This window comes from Oratosquilla oratoria, chromosome 31 (genome assembly GCF_046742065.1).
Source record: "Oratosquilla oratoria isolate Oo_2021 chromosome 31, ASM4674206v1, whole genome shotgun sequence".
Classification (NCBI taxonomy): domain Eukaryota; kingdom Metazoa; phylum Arthropoda; class Malacostraca; order Stomatopoda; family Squillidae; genus Oratosquilla; species Oratosquilla oratoria.
In genome coordinates this window covers 18,881,730-18,902,764 of record NC_134807.1, presented here as the reverse complement: position 1 = coordinate 18,902,764, position 21,035 = coordinate 18,881,730, and the positions used below count along the sequence as shown (strand labels likewise).

General features: G+C 40.5%; 1 protein-coding gene across 5 annotated transcripts in view; it reads left to right on the top strand.

The window, feature by feature from the left end:
• LOC143041470 (rho guanine nucleotide exchange factor 3-like) overlaps positions 1–12,349 on the top strand; it is a 497,332-nt gene extending 484,983 nt beyond the window's left edge. For all 5 annotated transcript variants that reach the window (XM_076213374.1, XM_076213376.1, XM_076213375.1 and 2 more), the window contains 5 exons: positions 71–228; positions 373–520; positions 1,785–1,969; positions 2,845–2,983; positions 3,409–12,349. In XM_076213374.1, coding sequence (XP_076069489.1) covers positions 71–228; positions 373–520; positions 1,785–1,969; positions 2,845–2,983; positions 3,409–3,600 — 822 coding nt within the window. In that variant the 3' untranslated portion in view covers positions 3,601–12,349. The remainder of the gene's footprint in view (positions 1–70; positions 229–372; positions 521–1,784; positions 1,970–2,844; positions 2,984–3,408) is intronic.
• Positions 12,350–21,035: the final 8,686 nt, after the last annotated feature.

The window sequence follows — 21,035 nt, the reverse complement described above, 5'->3', positions numbered from 1 at the left end:
CTCCCTTGAAAGGGGGAAAAAGCCTTGGTATATGTATGTATGATTATCTCTGTTTCCTTGTATCTTCCAGAAACTACATGTATTTCTATTCAATACATGTATGGTACTAACACGGCGAGCTCATCGTGATCAAGGTATGATGTATCAAGTGTACCGGCATCCAATTCCTGCATCATCTCTTCATGTTTTCTCTACTTCACATTTTGAAAACAAAATTGGATCTTTGAGGTGAGTACTCATTGTAATGTGGGTAGGTGGGAGTGGGTGCATGCCATTGACTTGGCTACCTCCCATATAAGGGGGAAGATGGCCTTGATAAATAGATCATCATCAATCATCAGTCATCATCATCAATGTTTATTGTTATTTCAGATCTTCCCTCGCTGGTGGTGTGAGTGGGAGCATAGGAGGTAAGCATCTTTTCCGTGTTGGATGGCGGGAAGGTGCCCATGGACATAGCCACACACTCATTGCATCAGACGAACACAACTGGAAACAGTGGATTCATTTCCTTTCCAAAGTAAGAGAGAGTCTGCCATGGTAATTCAGTTAATTTGGTATGTTTGATTATACACTAGATATACATATCTGCAAGTTTGACCTGGGTCACTTGATTGATTGATTTTAACGCCAACCATAATTCTTGAAACTTAATCACATTTAGGCACTTCCTTTCCAAGACATTGACTTACTTCCCTATAGAGTTTACCTACAACTCTCACTCTTTCATTATACCTCCCTTATAAGGGGGAAGAGGTCCTTTGTATATAGATCTGATTTGTAGCTACCATTTTTGAGCTCGTAAATGATATTCATTTACATATGTTTATTTTTATAACTGTTACTTGTAATAATAAGTTTTGAATTGACAAAGTATGATATTAATTATTGTTATTTGCACAGAAAGAATGAGTGAAGAAATATTAATAAAAGAGGTGTGGAAGGCAAAGGTGGAAGGAGTGAACATGAGGGGGCGGCCAAGCATGGGATGGATGGATTGAATAAAAGGGGCATTGGGAAAGAGGGAAATGTCTGTTGAGGAAGGAAGGGAGAAGACAGAAGATGGGGTTAGTGGAAAATGGTTGTGTATGGACGATGTGATACATGGAAGGGAGTGGGTGGGGGATAGTGGGGGTAAGGGAGTATGCTTCTGACCCAGGGCACTGGGCTAGATGCAGGGATGACCTGTCATCCAGGAGGAGCCAAGATAAGAGGGAAGGAGGGGGGTAAATGGGAGTGGAGTATGTGGGAATGCAATGGGTGGGAGTGGATTTTATGTCTTTGACTTTGGCTATCTCCCTTGTAAGGGGGAAAAAGCTGTTGGTATATGTATGTATGTATTATTATTTGTATAGTAACATTTTTATATTTGTTAATACACTATTATTAGTTTAATGTGTCATTAATGGGGTGGATGGGAGTGGAGTATGTGCGGATGGAATGGGTGGGAGTGGATTTTATGTCTTTATTTTTTGACTGCCTCCCTTGTAAGGGGGGAAAACCTTTGGTATATGTATGTATTATTAGTATTATCTTTATCTAAATATGGTACCACTTGTCTTGGTCACTGGGGTGATGCATCATTGGTACTACCTGCATACAAAATCAGAGATAGTCACATGCGCTGGTGGAGTATTGTGGAGTTACCCATTGATGTCAACATGCCTGAGAGGGGTTACTGTGAATTTATTTGGCATTTTTTATTATTTGTCAAGGCTTTGGTTGCTATATAACATAGAGAGTCCACAGTATTTGATAATCAGTACCTTGTACTTAATTTTCAGGTAATTGAAGAGCATGGTGGTGAAAAGATAATTACTTCTAATGGGAAAGAAAACAAAGCTGGTCGTGGAAAATCTTTACGTCGCTCAAGTGATTCCAATGCATCGCTGTCCTCCTATGCTTCTCCAGTAACGTGGAATGTAAAGAGATTCTCAGAACCTGACATAAGTCATACTCAAATCACAAAGTAAGTAAGCTTAGGTAAAGTTGTATTGCCTTGCCTGTCTCCTTTTTCAATCTTTATCTTTTCAGTTTCTGTGTTGTTGAATTACAGCAATAATATTTCCATAAATGTTCTGTAGAGCATTTATAATGTGAATGTGCTCATTTACACCCTGTTAGTGTATAATCTAGTGTTGCTTTCACAAGAAAGGAAACCAGAAAAATCTTAGTAATTACCAACCAATTAGTTTGTTCTCAAAAGTATATCAAATATTATCTAAAATCTGTACAAATACTCTAGTAGAATTTTAAATGAAAGGCAAAAGAATTGGCAGGCTTCAGAAGTGGATACTTCACTTGAAACCATCAACAGAAAATGAATTAAACTCACCATCCCACTCCCATGCAGTGGGAAGAGAAAAACCCTTGGTAGGGCAAGGCCTGTCAATTGCAGCAAGCCACTGTTTTTTTTAGGTTATTGTTAGGGTTGTCGCCCTGCCTGGCCAGGGCTGTCAGGAACCAATGCAACATAGCATGCAGTGGGTCCTGGGAATTGAACTCTCAACCACCTGTTCATGAGTTTGACATGGTATCCACTGGGCCCAGTGAATTGACTGATCAAGAAAAATTACTGTATGATAAACCTTTGTCTTTAGCTTTCTTAGAATATGAAAAAGCCTTGGGTTCATTAGAACAAATATATAAAAGGGGGTGAGAAACATGGATGATCCTTCATCCATGAGGAGCTAAGAGAGGATGGATTGGGTGCATACCTTTTGACTTGGCTCCCTCCCTTACAGGGGGTCCATGGTATATAGATTAGTAGATCTTTATTTAATCACTGTTCTTTGTACAGTATTTCACTATATTGATCTGTTTTTCAAATTATCTCTGTTGCAGTGTTGGCTCTTCCCGTAGGAGCAAGTCTGCCCTGTCTACACCCAATCAATCTGAGTTGGCCCTTACTAAGCTCAGTAACAGCAGCCTGACAGGTCGCTCTCAGCTTCTCATCCCACCTCCGAGAAAGTCCACGCCAAAGGTGAGGAGGGAAAGAACAACAGGGTTGGATGGAAGAAATTGAGAAGATATACATTTTCAAAGGCTTTAATCCCCTATGAGAGGGTGGCTGAGTGAAAGCATAACTATTGCCCAGACTCTTATGTGTGAGAAAAATATGCTTTTACTCACATTTACCTACATACATACATATATACATACATATACCAACAGTTTTTACCCCCATACAAGAGAGGTAGCCAAAGTCAAAGCCATAAATCCACTCCCACCTATTTCATCTCCACATACTCTACTCCCATTCACCACCCCTGTATCCCTCTTTTCTTGTTTTCTTAATTGATTATTAATAAATAGATATGTAATATGTAGATAATAGATATGTAATACCATTACTAACAACTTACACAATTTTTTTTTCTTTCTTTTTTCTCTTTCCTCCTTTTCCAGTTATCTCATTCATCAAGGTTTTTAAGAGTGGAAGATGATGTTCCAAGAGAATTAGGAAGAATGCGAACACGTTCATGGTCGTACCTTCATCGTTTGAGTGAGTGTGATGAGGAGGACGAGCCACCTTCAAGAAGGCGCAGGTCAACACGCCGTCAGATGTCAAGATCGTCCTCAGATTTGTTGCAGGATTAGGGTTACAGGCCAACATATCACTTATAGAGATCATTATCTGACTTGTAGGATTAGTGTGAAAGCCAGTATAATGTTCATAATATTTTTCTACTATTTCCAGTCCTCCTGCTACTGTTCCTTCAGCTTCCTGTCCTATGTCCTTCCCCCAATATTTTCATCTTTACATTTTATGCACTGCCAGAGTAAGTGACCTAACTTGACCTGACACAATACATGGCTCAGGATAAACACTTTGGTGGAGGTATTATTTATTTGGCATCAAAGTAGGGCCAACTATGCCAAATTTGAATAACCAGTGTCAGCGTGAAGAACAACTGCATAATTCATTAAAAGGTTCCTGGCAAAGACTCATGTTGTAATGATAATAAAGATAATTATGCCTCGAGTTTCACTGACTGGAAACTCACTGTCCCATTAGCAAGCAATGGTCCTTGGGCCCTCCCGTAGATCTCTCTGTGAAGAAATGATGAACTGTTGTATATTATTATAAGTCTAATTGTATCACCAGCTAGTAGGATGAGACAGTTGTCACATCTCCTTGTGTGAAAAAGTGAAGAACAATCAAACTTGATATAGAGGGATCTTGGGCGTGGTCCAGGGACCAAATTCCAGCCCCTCAAAGGTGCAATTCCAGACGGAGATGAAGGTGTTGATGGGATTTCAAGACAAGCAGAGAGAGCATGATTCTCTCTGATGTTTATCCTGCAGGACAACCATAAACAGATACCCTTTATTGGCAGGTTTTTATACATTGTGGAATGTGACAAGTATGGAGACTAGTGCAATGCATGATGCAAATGTTCTAACAAGTGATCCTTTAAGATGCCCCTTGTACTTAAAAAGGGACACTTTCTTGTTTGTAAGGATACTTGGTCTTGTTCCAGTAACCAAGGTGGTGATATGGCAATTCTGTATCCTCTTGTTGAAACTACCTTTATGATCCACTTCTACTTGATCCGAGAAGGCAGATGTTACTTGCCCTTCAGACAAATTTAGATACATGGTACAAAATATATGTGTAAATATTGATATTCACTCCTATAAACTTAATAGTATTTCTGCTTTTAAAAGTGTTTCACATCAAATCTGAATAATGTTAAGATATTTCTTGCTCATTATATGTATGAAAGTACAATATGAAATGAAAATAAGTGTGAGCAACCACGAGCCTTGATGTGCATATGTTTAAGTTTCTTTTGGGTTTTGTATATGACACCCAGTGTCCATGAGTGCCTATTCCCCTTTTTTGGTGGTGTACCAACAGCCTTGCCATCCCAGTAGTTACGGCTAGTCACTCAGCTTCATCAAGCAGACCTGCTCAGCTAAACGTCCCTAGTGTCGTATAATCAAATCATCCTAAATTTCTAGCTCTTATCTGGAGTTGGTTAATTACAGTTGAAACCCTCACTAATAAAGACTGATGGGATGCAGTCCAATGACACATATGCTCCAAATTTCATTTTAAAGTGATATTTTCTGACCAGGTTTGATGCAGATGAGTTGACTCTGTCCCTGATACTCAGTTTGTTCAAGTTCTGTATTGTGTTCCTCCCACCAATTGGGGGGGATTGAGCACTAAGGACATTATCACCTTTGCTGTACCAAGCAATTGTAGAAAAATTATTCACCTGATGTTTTATTTAATTTTAGTTTGAATGTGTGGGCATGTTTGTGCATTTGTTTTTCTTTCTTTCCCATCCTTATTCATAGAATATTTTCAAATCGTTGTCTTTGAATCTGTATGCATGATTTCTCTTTTCTTTAAATGGGTGAACATAGGCACAGCAAAGGCCAGGTGATACAGTTGAGTGTACTTTCCGCATTGTATTTAAAGGAAAATCTTCCATATGCAATTGTACTGAACATATATTATGTGAAAATTCATAGAGTAAAGTAATGAAGATAAGAAAAGGTGACAATAAAAATGTAAAGTTGAAAAAAAAATTGAAGGGAATATGAGTAACAAGGAAAGGAAGATAAGCAGTTTGGATAGGAAACATGTGCAGAACCAAGTTATTCCAGAATTTGAAAAACATTCGCTTTAATGAAATGAATGGCAGCAAAATTATGTTTCTTAGTTTGAATGTGAAAAAGAAAATTAGGTATACCTTGTATCTACTTGTTGAAAGTTTATTGATTTTGTGAAAACATAAAAGATGGATTTTATATGAACAGTTGAAATATCTGAATGATTATACATACACACATACACACACATGTATACATATATAGATAAATAATATGTATATACCTATGTACATGTATACATACATGTAATAAAAGGCCCTTTCTCCCTAATATTCCTTGGCTCTATATCCCTTATATCCCCTTACCTCCCTTGGCTAAATCAAAACATAAACCCAACCTTCACCCATCCAAAATCCATTTGTTATAACTTATGTTTTAGTTCCTTGTCTCCTTCCCACTGCTTGGTTTGGAGACAATGCAGCAAGACACAGCACCTCCAAAGTAGGGCCTGACAACCAAAGCTGGTTTATCCCCACAACTTCATTACATGGTGACCTTCCCAATCATTCACTGAAGAATTTACAAAGCAGACAAGGAGTCCTTTCAGACCACGTCAATGTTTCATCCATTCACAACCATTCCCCACTTGCATCTATCAGTATTATCATTTAACCCTATCTTTCTACACAAGAAATATTCTTCTTGGTTGTACTAATATCTATATATACACACACACAAGCAAATTGAATGTTCCAACACATTGGTAAGATAAACTGAAGATCCACTGCCACTGTTCTCTGGTATATGTCACCCTTGATAGTGAAAGCTCTTCAGTTTCTCCGGTGGGGCTACTGTGTTTTATCTGCACGTGTACCACAATACATCCACACAAAACCACATACACAACCAAAACACTAAACAAGCCCTTCAACACAGACCACCAAAATCAGTACTTCACTGACACACACCACCCCCGACATCAGCCCTCAGAAAATTCCCTCGTTGGAAAGTAAGAACAACACTAGCTCACATACATTCAGGTGAACATCCAGCAATAAGTACCAACACAGTATCAAACTTACCTATATGCAACCACCTGACAGAAGACACTGAGCACCTTGTCCTACACTGCCCCACACTAACAGTCTCTAGGCAACAACACAATATTTCCTCCCAGAGTGCTTATGGGCCTGCCCTGAGGTTGTTGCCAATTACCTGGTAGCCATTGGTCTTCTGTAAGAGAGATCTGGGGCATCAGGTTGATTGACTACCAGCCTCTCTTCTTTATAATTCACCTCCAACTCCATACCACCCTACCCCCTTGTACATCTCATCCCCTTGATTTTACCTACATTTTCTTTTGGTATTGGTTTTCAGACCAAGCCACTAGTGCATTGTCATCTGCAAACAACAGCTAACTCACCTCTCACTTCCTTCCACTCTAACCTACACTTATCACCCATATATTTACCTCCCATACCATCCTATCCATGTGCACATTGAACAACCATGGTGCACCCCCATCTTCACTTCAAACATTCACTCTCTATTCCTAACCTAAACTGATGATGATATGGTTTAACGTCACACACTCCCCCCTATTGGGAGGCTAGGACGGTGCCCCTCACAGAGGGCTTTGTACTCAACCTAAATTTTTATGTAAAAAATTTACCACCCTCAACAGCCTTCCCCATATTCTCTACATGTGCAAGGCATCCCATAATGCCTTCCTGTCAACCCTGTCATAAACTGTCTCCAAATCCATAGACCAAAAAGATATCCTTACTTTTTACCAAAAACTTCTCACATATGTGCCTTACTATAAAAATTTGACATGCGTACCCATTTCCTTTCCTAAATCCACTGTTCTTCTCTAATTACTCCTTCCATTCCCCTCCTAATCCTATTAGTCAATACCCTCCCATATGCATTTCTAATTACACTTAATGGACTGATCCTTCTAAACCTTATACGTTCATATTTGTCTCCTTTCTCATACTAAATTAGAACTACACATGTACTCCTCCTAGTCCTCTGGCACATTCTCCTCCTTTAACCACACATTAAACAACCTCACTAATCAGTCCACTATTACAGTTCCTTCATGAGACACTTCATGTTATGCCTTTATAACCCAGGTGCCTTACCAGCTTTTGTCATTTTCAATGTATCTCATCTTTTTCTATTGCTCTACATTTCTCTTCTTTCACCAGTCACTTTCCTAGAATCTCCCACTGCCACAATCAACCTCTCATACCTATACAACAAAAGTCTGAAATACTCAACCCTTTTCCCTCATACCATCCTCAATCCATTTGATAACTGTCCATCTGCACACAGGCTGAAGGGATTTCTCCCTGTCTTCTCTTTTTCTGCATGAGGGGATGGAGAGGGGGGTTGCCAATTAAATGAAGGGGCCCATCTGTGAATGTCCTATGTCTTGCTGCATTGCTTCTGACCAAGGGCAGTGGGTGAGATGGAGGGATGACATTTTCAGGAGGAGCCAAGAAAAGAAGGAGGGAGGGGTGGTGAATGGGAGTGGAGTATGTAGGGATGAAAAGGGTGGAAGTGGATTTATGTCTTTTGACTTTGGCTACCTCCCTTGTAAGGTTCTCTACCCAGTTCCTTTTCCCTTCCTTCTAAGACATCTTAATATTTTCAAAATTCTATGAGAAGCACACCACTTTACATATGCTCTTCTCTTTCCCCCCCCCTCACCTTGCATTTTGCCTCTCTTCTCTCTGTACCTCTCATATGCTTCTCTAGTTCTACTTTTCAACCAAGCTTCCTCTATCTATATACCAAGGAGTTTTCCCCTCTTATCAGAGAGGTACCCAAAGTCAAAAGGCATATACCCACTTCGATCTATTTCATTTTCACCCATTCCACTCCCATCCATTCCATTCCCATCCACCACCCTTTCCTCCCTCTCATCTTAGCTCCTCATGGATGATGGGTCATCCCTGTATCCCACCTTCTGCCCTGGGTCAGAATTAATTCAGCAAGACACAGCAAGGCTCCTTCACTTAATCAGTGACCCTCCCTCTAAGTTCCCTCTTGTAAAAAAAAAAAAGATGGGAAGAAATTCCTTTGGGCTGTGTCAAAATATCATTCACACGTAACCACTCCCTACCCCCACCCCCTTCCATCCCTCAAGCTTATGAAGCTTGGCAAAAAATGCCAAGCATTAAAAGATAACTTATTTTCTTTCACCACTCTTCATCCCACTATTTGCTGTCTCTTCTGTTCCCACCATCATCCTTGACTCATACACCATCTTTGTGCATTTTATCACTTTTCCTTCAAAAATACCCATGTTTCCAATACTTCTGTTTCTCTTTTATCATACCCTACTTCCCATACTTTTCTCAATTTCTCTAGGTATTTTCTCCCTCCCCCCCTTTTTTATTATTATTATTATTATTATTTTTTTTTTTTCTCACGCACCCAGCACTTTTCTGCATTCCTCCACTTTCAGTTTCTTTTCAACCAAATAATGATCTCTCAATCCCCTGCTCTCTTCCATGAAAACATTTATGTTCAGAACTTTCCAGTCTTCCCTTTGGGTACCACTACATAATCCATTAATGCCTTTATGATTGTCTCTTCTAAAACACTGTTTGCTATCATCAGTTCCCTTTCTAAACACATCTCTAAACTAGAGTTCGCATTTGACACACCGTACTTCCCTTGTACTCCATCTGTCTGCTTGTCCCCTATTCTAGCATTGAGATCCTTTATGACCACTACATTTATATTCCTTCTCCAACTTTCTACATGCTCATTTAATTTAGTCCAAAATACCTCCCTTTTCCTCTTCACTTGTCTCTCTACCAGGATTGTATGCACTAACAAAAATACCCAATCTCTTTTACCAATTTCACTTTCATCCATGTTATCTTTGAAGACCCTTCCCTCCACTCCACCACACACTCCCCTGTCTCATAACTTTTCAGCAGTTTTCTCTTGCCCCCTCAACACTCCTGACACCTTACCACACTCCCAAACTCAAATTCACCCCTCCCTTTCAACTTGGTTTCCCTTATTGCAAACACACTCATCTTTCTTCTCACAGACATAACGCTGTCTTCCATTTTACTCTACTTTCATCAATAACATATTCACTAGGGTTCTTGGAGTCCTCCCAGAACCTTCCTATGCCTCGACTCTTTTGTAGGAGAAACATAGAGTGAAGAGTTCCTAGTCCCATCATACTGTCCCATTTAGTTGCTTTCTATAGCACACATGATTACACAGGGGGATCAGGAAATGCTAAGGACAAGTTCAAGGGAACAGCATAGAGGAAGGACAGCAGTAGTATAAAAATATCATCATTTTTTTTAGTAGAGATTTTAAAGTAAATTAAACTCAAATATAGATGAATGATGTGTGGCTCTGGTCTGTAGGGGTGCCCCAGTCTGCCCCTGAAATACTGACTGTATTTTCCCATGCTGCTGGTACCCCAATACGGGTATAAGTAAATACACAAACACATGAACACACCCTAGCAGTTTTGTGGCAAGCTTCATACTTCTGCAGGAAGGCAAAGTTTCAACCTTGCCAACAGCTTCACTAACACTGCAAGCCATTACTGTTCCCCTTGAGCAAGGGATGGGGTATGTGTGTGTCATCTATGTAAATGAAGTGATGGAAGGTACATTAAGCTATGTTCATGCTAACATGTGCAATAGATGCCTGGAGCCAAGAGTGGAAAATAAATTCATTGCTAGAAAATGTGGTTTTGGAAATGGGTATTAGTTCAAAGAGACGATGGTTTATTTGATGGGAAGTGGGGAAATTGCCAAGGTGAATGAGGAAAAAGATATGGGAGTGTGGATACAGGATGCTCTGCCATCTGAGAAACATATAAATGAAATTGTAGGAGAGATGTATAGTCTGCTAAGGAACATAAAGGTGGATTTTCGCCATATGTATGAGAAGATGAAGAAAACCAAGAGACCCTGATCTGTCCAAGACTGGAATATGCAGTAGTAGTATGGTAATGATAATTGTTGTTTCAAGTTTCGTTCGGTGGAAAACCTGCAGCTCCACAACAGTTGACATAGTCTTTCAACACTTACAGATCTGTTGAGGAAGTAACTCTAGGCTGTTGTCTGTGTTGTATTGGTGTGGGACTATTTCTATGTAATTGGCTGAAAGTATTAGGAGGAAGGGAGCAATTGTTGGTTGTCGGCTAAACATGTTAAAAGGTGTGAGAACTACAGTTGAAGTTGATGGAAAAAGATCTTGGGCTCAGTCTAGAGACTAAGTGTTATGTTCTGATAGGTTTTGAAAATAGGCAGATCCACCATCCACCTTGCAGAACCACCACAAGCAGGTACCCATCATTGGTCCCAAGTGGCCTGATCCCCACACAAAGTGAAAGATAAAAGCAAGATTGAGAGTACAAAGAGCAGCAACCAAAATGGTTCCCAGCCTCACATGTAAATCATATAAGGAGAGGCTGGAAACAGACCTTCCAATATTAAAGGATCAAATAATGAAAGGACTTGATTGTGGTGTTGAGGGCATTGTAAGGGTGGACAAATGTGACAGAAGACCTCATGGTCTGTGATAGGAGGGCATCAAGAGGCTATGGTCATAAACTAAAAAAATTACTGGTCTGAAAGATGTGAATAAATATATTCCCGTACAGGTGCAGAAACTCCTGGAATAGTGTAAGGTAATATATAACAGGCTGGAGCGACTCATGATTTTAAAACAAGATTTGATGATTGGAAATTAAGAGATAGCAGCCCTTAAACATAGCCTCCTTTCTGTATACTAAATCTAGGTAAATGTTAGGTAATATACATACACACACACACGCTAGGAGACAGAACCCCCATACATTGCTCCTTGTATACTACAATACAAATAGGTAAATACACACACATATATACATTATCATGGAAACTAGGACATAAGGAGGTCTCAAAGGAAATTTGTTAGAATGGATGGGAGACTGAAGAATAGATTAATGAGGACAGTAGTTAGGGACAGGATATCTGGATGAAGAGAAGTTACTGGTAGAGTCCCACAGGGATCAGTGGTAGCACTAGTAATGTTATTGATACATGTTAATGACATGATGGACAATTTGACCACTTATACTAACTTGTTTGTTAATGATGCAAAGATCTTGAGGAGAATAAGGAATATAGAGGATTGTAGGTTGTTGCAAGATCTGGGTAAGATATACGAGTGAAGCTGGAAATGGGTTCAAGAATTGCTGAGAAACATACGAGTATGATATATTGAAGATCATAAGACTAGCATTCCACTATATGGACAAAGACATGAAGGTTATCAAAAACATGACTTGCTCTAAACTGGAATATTTTACAGAAGTGTGGTCACCACACAAGAAGATATGAAAAAAGTAGAGAAAATTCAGAGAGTAGCAACTAAAAATATTCCAGATCTTGGTGATCTATAAAGAGTGGATATTTTGGGGCTACCAACAGTATTAGAAGAAAGGTGATCTGATAAGTGTTTATAGCCATGAAAAGTGGGGATGTACCTGATAACAAGGACCTGTTAGTGTGGGAACAAAGGACAACCAGAGGCCACAAGATGTGGGAAGGGAGAAAATTAAAGGACATTATAAAATAGTTTTCCATACATAGATATTGATTCACTGAATAGTATGAATAAAGGAATATTATTAATATATGGGATGATTTAAGATCAGAATTGACCATAGAGAATGCTAATATAGGAATGTGGCTTTTATCCTGTATGTTACAACTAGGTAAATATACATACACACACATACACATACACACTCAAATAAAAGGAAAAAAAAAGATAAATGGCAGTGGAAAGGATAAAACATAATTGATGAGATTTTGGAAAGACTTTTGAGTTGGTTAATAAGTTTACACACTACCTGCATGCAAGTCAAATCCTAATGAGAAAGAGAAATTTTCAGTAAAAGAAATGATGGTAGAGAGAATGAAAGTAGATGAATGTTTGTTGGCAAAGAGTATTGGTAAAGCAAAAAATGTTGAAAGTATTAGGAATTATGAAGAGAGAGTACAAAGTGGACCAAGATATTTGCTGGAGCATTATTTAGGCCATTAAGTATTATAATAACTGTTCCTGTTGTACAGTTTGTCACATCCCTGCACTTGTTGGTCCAAATAGAACCGGTGCAGCACCGGAACATTCCTCGTGTGTGCAAGTCTTATAAGAGAGGCATGGACATGAAGGCCAAAGGTTAACAATTTGTATTATTTCCCATTCTCATTCATTTAAGTTTGTGACATATTTCGGGTTTTGTTTATGTCTTCCTTAAGCCATATTAGACCAGAACTGTGATTTTTCTGACTATTGTTTTGCTCTCCATGTCCAATTTAACTTAATCCTACTCTTTGTCCATGCATTGCATAGGTTTATTGCATTTTTGCATGTCCATAATTAAAATGCTGCAATTTGTCCATGATTTGCAAAGATAATGTTATGACAAAGGTAGGGCACTCTAGTCCCACTTTTGAACTGTGTATTGTATATTTCTATGCTTAACATTCTTTGGTTTCATCAGTGGCAACTCATTTGTTGTTTGTTGTTGATAGAATGGAAATATCCCTTTTCTTATTGCAAAATAAATTCTTCATATCATACAATTTGGTTTTCCTTTATACATACATACATATACCAAAGGCTTTTTCCCATTACAAGGGAGGTAACCAAAAAGAAAAAGGCATAAAAACCATTCCTACCCATTCCATCCCTAATACACTCCACTCCCTTCCACCCTCCCTCTTGGTACCTCCTGGATGACGGGTCATCCCTGCATCTTGTCCACTGCCCTGGGTCAGAGGCAGTGTCAAAAGACACAGCACATCCACAGCAAGGCTACTTCATTAAATCGGCGACCCCCACTCTCCGTCCTCTCAAGCAGAAGAGGAGAAGACGGGGAGAAATCCCTTCGGGCTGTGTCAAATTTTTCTCGCACATACTACCTCACCCCTCATCCCCCTACCCATTCCACCTCATGCATCACAACAACATCCATATACAACCATTCTCCATTCACCCCTGTCTTCTGTCCTCTCTCGTCCTTCCTCAACAGACATTCCCCTCTTCCCCAAAGCCCCCTTCACCCCATCCATCCATCTTATCCTAGGTTGCCCCCACATGTTCACTCCCTCCACATCTGCCTTCCATACCTCTTTTACTAGTCTTTCTTCACTCATTCTTTCCATGTGTCCATACCATCCCAATACTCTTTCATCCACCCTATCTCCCAACTCCCTTACCACCCCTGTTCTCCTCCTCACCTCCTCATTTCTCACTCTATCCAGCCTAGTAACCCGTATCATACTTCTCAGACACCTCATCTCAAACACATTCAAATTCCTTCTCTCTTCCTCTCTTATGTTCCATGTTCCTGCCCCCATACCTTTCCTGTATGATGAAAGTTACTCTCGTGAGAAGCTCATCTTTTTTCCCTACAGTTCATAGCACTGGATACCAGTATCTCCAGGCAACCAGAGGCAAGATTTTCTTGCCCAAATGTCTTGCATCAATTTTAAATCTAATTTCAAGATCTTCCAGCTTTCCACTTTCTTCTGTCTAGGAAGAGGGAGGCAAGATGTCAAGATCACAAGTTCAAATCCCATCAGGAGATTGAAATTGAGTGTGAGGCAGCAACCAAGATTGACAGCATGTTCACTGTCAAAACTTTCCTCTTACAATAAGCTCATTCTTGCCATTAATAACCAAAAGTCATCTGGCAATGATGCATGATGGTGGGAGCAGGATATAAACGACTCCAGAAGCTCCTAGTCACAGTTTACATGGGAAATGATATAGGCCCAGTGGTGGTATTGCTGTACTGGGGCAAAGGGATCAATAAAATATGACAGAAGCCTGCACAGCTGAGTACCCTTTGTACTGCAGTGTATAGAATCATGGGGTCACATGAAGAATTGTCACCCCATAAAGCCCACATGAAGAATCGTCACCCCATGAGATCCCACCTGAAGAATTGTCACCCCAGTACATTGAATATCAACAGTGGAGTAAAGATTAGGTTAAGTTAGGTTAGGTTGAGTGGGGGCTTTACTTATTGTCATCAACTTATACAACTGAAGAATTGTAAACCCAGAATGACCCACATGAAGAATTGTCACCCTAGGATGGCCCACATGAAGAATTGTCACCCTGTTGAAGTCTGGGGTGACGATCTGAGTCATGCATGCTAACAACATATCACTCTATAAAGGATCTGTGGGAAAACCCAGTTCCAGCTGTGGTGTTCCTCAGGGAGACAGAATTGCATGGCCACACAGTCAAGGGAACAGCAACTGAGTAGACCTCAATAGGTTCCACAATGGGCCAGGTTTCTTACTTGCTATGAATTCTATTTTGAAGTCTTGAAGCCTTCTCTGCCTCATCTCCTACCTAAGAAGAGGGATACAAGATCTTGAAGTGGGATTCAGTAGGCTGAAGGGAAACCAAATGCTTCTTTGCCACCTCAAAGTGGTCTTCTTGGGTTACTCTCCCATCTAGGAGTTGAGGATACAATGGAGACTGATAGCGTATATAGGCACTTTCAGTCCTCTCCTACTAAATAACAATGGTCTAATTTTTCCCACCAAACAATCAGAAGTCCTCTGGTGAAGGTGCATAACTGGGGTGCAGGGAATACCTGGGGTCTTTAGTCACAATTCACAAAACTGTTCACAACCCTCCCCTCACCTACATCCCATCTATTCCAAGAAAAGAATGCAAACAGTATACAACCCCCCACCCGACCCCAGTCCACCACAAACGCACTCATCCCCTCCCCTTATCCACCCAAAAGCCTACATTTCCAATTCAAAGAAAGTTCCAGCTGTCCAAGAGAAACCAGAGAACATGTAATAGAGTATATTAACCACACCACATCAATAGGGGGTATGGCTTTCCTTGTCTACTATGAATCTCTTCAAGACCTTGGAACCCTTTCCAATCTGTTTCCAACCAAAGAAGAGGGAGGCAAGATCATAAAATGGAATCTAAAAACAGAAGAGAAAACCAACTACAGTGAGACCTCTCATTAACAGACGTTAATTAGCTGTGTTTGCAGTGTTTTCGGTGTTTTGGAGTGGTTTTTGGGTGGCATAGTGATTGTACGCACTAAACAACAGCACCAAAATCACCGAAAACAGAGCAAAAACACCGCAAACACAGCTAATTAACGTCCGTTAATGAGGGGTCTCATTGTACTACCACCTCATCATCTCCAAGCAGAGCCCCTGGATAACAGAGTGAGAATATGACTGAGATGTGGTACATTCAGTCACCATCTCTCTCATTAACTAACAATTTAATTTTCACTATTAACAACTAAAAGACCTCTGGTTATGATGCATGATGGTAGGGCCAAGAGATAGTGATCTCCTGAAGCCCTTAGTTGTAACACACACAGCAGGTAGTGTACGCCTAGTGGTCATTCTGTGCGAGGATGTACACAACACAACTGAGGAGCCCTATTGAGGATTGCTTTGCTCACCCCAAATGAAGAAAGGGCTGAGAAAGGTGCCCCAAACTTAACCTACCCATACTTAGAATAGGCTGGGGAGCTGCCCCCAACATATTAACCCATAATATAGTATGATGATACAAACACCAATAACAAGGATAGAGCAACAGCCCTCCCAAAACCAAATTCTTTCTGTTCCACTCCTACCTCACTTCCCTGTGAACAAAATTAAGAGGCTTCTCCCAAACTTTAGGAAAGCCTACACCAAATCCTAAGTGACAAAACACTATCATCTCCCCACAGCTTCCAACAGGAAACAAGACTATTGAAATTATAAATAGGCTTGACACCAATAGAAGACAACACATGACATTTGTAAGAGCCTGTCCAAAAGAAAAAAGCCCAGGTAAACTGTAGTCCATAATAACAACCACCCAAATCCTGAGTTGACAAAACATACTTCTGTCATCTCTACACAACTTTCTACAGAAAACTGGAATGTAAATCAAACAATAAATACACTCAACTAAGAGAAGATATAATGGTGGTATGATATTGTCCACAAGGATAAAAGGGCTGGTAAACTAGTCCATAACAATTCTGGAGTCCATCCACCAACTTGACCCATCCCATAACAAAGTGGTCCCTGATTCTTTGTCCTGAAATCTATTAACAATCTGTCAATAACAAAGGAATGCCCATGTGAAAGTATATGATAAATGTGAAGACAAATGTGGAGCACTGGAATATGTAGTCTAAGTAGAAACCCCATTAATAGAACAAGAATGAAGAACTGAATATGACAAAGTGAAAACCTGAACCTCTTTAATATGATGATGTCTATGTAACTATCACGAGGTGTGAGTGGGTATACAAGAATGCTGGTGTCGGCATTCTTGATTATATTTATTTTGCAGTTGTAACTAAGTGACCCCCAAATTGTGTTAACTGGTTTGATCACTTTTTCTGTGTTTATTATTACTCAGAGTGAAAGAGAACAAGTAATACAGAATTTTACTTGTATTGAAAAGGTTAACAACCATGGCAGGCCCTCCAATCCAAACAATGTCACATAACACATTTGACAATAGTGTGGAAATAGTCCACATTTCACCACTACAATAACACACTGAAGGAAAAATAATAGAATATTAAGACAATAAAAGATGATAATATATCTGGTCAAGAAAACCATATTTAAAAGACCAATGACATCATATTAATAGTCCTTGAATCAACCACAACTTTCAACTTTCTAATTGCTGGTTGCCTAAGATATAAAGTTAAGTACTATCCATGCCCATGATACTCCTTCCACTCTCATATCTTTGGAAACATTAGACAATTTCATAGTTTAGAAGTCAAGTTTGTACATTTCTCACTCCCCACTCATGTCCACTGCCTCATTCTTGCCATCTACCAGATAGAAGTTGAATCCAGGAAGCACCACTTGCAGGTGCAGAGAGAGTAGCTGGTCTTTTTCTTCTTGAAGTCTTGTCCCTGAGTCTCACTTCTTGATTATTATCCTCATTTACATAGGGAGATAAGATGACTCATGATAGGTATAAATACATACATATACCAAAGGCTTTTTCCCCCTTACAAGGGAGGTAACCAAAAATAAAAAGGCATAAAAACCATTCCCACCCATTCCATCCCTAAATACACTCCACTCCCCTCCACCCTCTACCCTTCCTCTTATCTTGGCACCTCCTGGATGATGCATCATCCCTGCATCTTGTCCACTGCCCTGGGTCAGAGGTAGTGTCACAAGACACAGCAAGGCCACTTCATTAAATCGGCGACCCGCCCCTCTCCGTCCCTTCATGCAGAAAAGGAAAAAACAGGGAGAAATCCCTTTGGGCTGCATCAATTTATTTTGCACACATACTCCCTCACCCCCCATCCCCCCTCATGCATCACAACATCATCCATATACAACCATTCTCCATTCACCCCTGTCTTCTGTCCTCTCCCGTCCTTCCTCAACAGACATTCCCCTCTTCCCCAAAGCCCCTTTCACCCGATCCATTCATCTCATCCTAGGTCACCCCCTCCACATCTGCCATCCATACCTCTTTTACTAGTCTTTCTTCTCTCATTCTTTCCTTGAGTCCAAACCATCCTAATACTCTTTCATCCACCCTATCCCCCAACTCCCTTACCACCCCTGTTCTCCTCCTCATTTCTCACTCTATCCAGCCTAGTAACCCCCATCATACTTCTCAGACACCTCATCTCAAACATATTCAAACTCTTTCTCTCTTCCTCTCTTATGTTCCATGTTTCTGCCCCATACAGTGCTGTTGGCACAATCACTACTTCATACAATCTCCTCTTAGCCTCCATTCCCAAATGTCTATTCCTCATTACACTTTTTAATCCACCAAGGCATTTACTCGCTTCTCTCAATCTATATTCTACCTCCATCTCCACTCCACCCTTTCCTGTCACATTCACACCCAAGTATCTAAAACTATCCACTTCCTCCAGTCGCTCTCCCTTAATGCTCACTTCCAGTCTGCTGCCACTTTCACCCCTTGTGCATCTCATCACCTTACTTTTACCCACATTCATCTTCAACTTTCTTCTCTCACACACTCTCCCAAACTCTGTCCCTAACTTCCTCAATCGTGCTACAAGCGCAGTGTCGTCTGCAAACCACAGCTGGCTCACCTCCCACTTTTCTCCATTTTCTTTAACCATCTCCAATCCCTGACCCACCACCCTTGCATTTACCTCTCACACCACCCCATCCATGTATAAGTTGAACAGCCAGGGCGACATAACACATCCCTGACGAAGTCCCACCTTTACCTTGAACCACTCACTCTCTCCATTTCTAATCCTGACACATGCTCTACTACTCTCGTAAAAACTTTTGACAGCTCCTAGAAGCTTTCCTTCTATCCCATATATCTGCAAAACCTCCCACAGTGCCTTCCTGTCTACCCTGTCATAAGCCTTTTTCAGATCCATAAAAGCTCAAAAAACATCCTTACCTTTTCCTATAGCTTTCTCACATATCTGTCTTACCACAAAAATCTGATCTCCACAACCTCTACCTGTCCTAAATCCACACTGTTCCTTGCCAATTACTCCCTCTGTTCCTCTCCTAATCCTCTCAATCAAGATCCTCCCATAAGCCTTCCCAACTACACTTAACAAGCTAATACCTCTGAAACTACTACACTCACACTTGTCCCCTTTTCCCTTGTAGAGTGGAAATATACAGGCACTCCTCCAGCACTCTACCCTCTCTCCAGCAAACATTAAATAACCTCACCAGCCAGTCCACCATCACTGTACCTCCTTTTTTTTAGACATTCTGCATGGCATCTATCCAGACCAGGTGCCTTACCTGCTCTCATCATCTTAACAGCTGCCTTCACTTCATCCTTATTTCTCCTCACTCATCACGGTCATTTTCTTAGCACTTCCTACAACAACTATCTTTCCCTCCCTATCCTCCTTCACATTTAGCAACTCCCTAAAATACTCTGCCCATCTTCCCCCTTACTGTCTTCTCTTCCATTATTATCTCTCCATCTGCACCTTTTACCTTTTCTTCTCTACTTGATTTGCCTCCTCTTCCTCTCTTAATTTCTTTCCAAAACATCTTTTTATTACTTTCAAATTTTTCTGTCATACTCTTACCCCATTTCACATCTGCTTTCCTCTTTGCCTCCTTTACCTTACTTCTCTTTGTACCTCTATGACTCCCTCATCCCATTTTGTAACCAATCTGTGAAAGCTCACTTCTCTTCTACAGCCTTCTTTGTTTCCTCACCCCACCATTCACTACCTTTCCTTCTTGTTTCACACACCATCTTTGCACACTTTGTGACTCCCTCCTTGAACCATCCCCATTCCTAGCTCTACTCTATCCTTCACTCCCACTCCTCTCTTAGCTTCTTGTACTCCTTCTTTTCATTTAAAGAGTTCACTCTAAGCACCTCCCTACCTTTTATCCTTTTCCTCTTTCTCCATCTGTCCTCCACTCTCAACTTACCTTCCACCAAAAAATGATCTGATATTCCCCCACTCTCTCCCCTTAGCACATGTACATCCTTAACTCTTCCTATTATACTCCTATCTACCACTACATAGTCCATTAACGCTCTATCTACCACCCTCTCCTATGTGTACTTATGCTTGACTTTCTTCCAAAACACTGTATTTGCTATCATCAACTCTCTAAGACCCATCTCCACCATCAACTCTCCAGTACAATTCTTTCCTGGAACTCTACATTTCCCAACCACTCTATCAATTGGTTCATTTCCTACCCTAGCATTAAGGTTTCCCAATACTTCTACATTGACGTTCCTCCCTAATCCCTCTATGCACTCATTTAAATCCAAAAAGCCTCCCTTTCATCTACACTCTTCTCACTACCAGGCCCATATGCATTTACAAAAACCCACATCTCCTTTCCCAGTTTCACCTTCATCCACATTATCCTTGAAGAAACCTCCTTCCACTCCACTACACATTTACCTATCTCTTCACTTACTAGTATAGCCACCCCTTCTTTCCCTCGCCCTCTCTTCACTCCTGAGAACCTCCCAATTACATTCCCAAACTCTCACCTGCCCTTCCCTCTCAACTTATTTCACTCAAAGCAACACATCCATCTTTCTTCTCACAAACATACTATCTCTTCCCTTTTACTCTCATCTATACCACATCCACACACATTTAAAGACCCAAACCTTAGGGTGTTGTTGGAAAACTCCTAGACCCTCTTATGCCTTTACTTTTTTTAGGAATGTCCCCTGTGGGGCCACAGGGAGAAGGATGCCTGGTCCCAATCCCCGTCCCTTTCTCTCGCCTCTTACGATCCAAGTGGGAATACTTGGTGGCCGTATTCTTTTCCCCCCACCACAGGAATAGATACCAGAAGATATTGGCTTTTGCTTCTCATTTCTGAATGGTGGATGTACAACTTGAATAAAGATGAAGAAGGCAGTACTCCTAATGATATAGACAA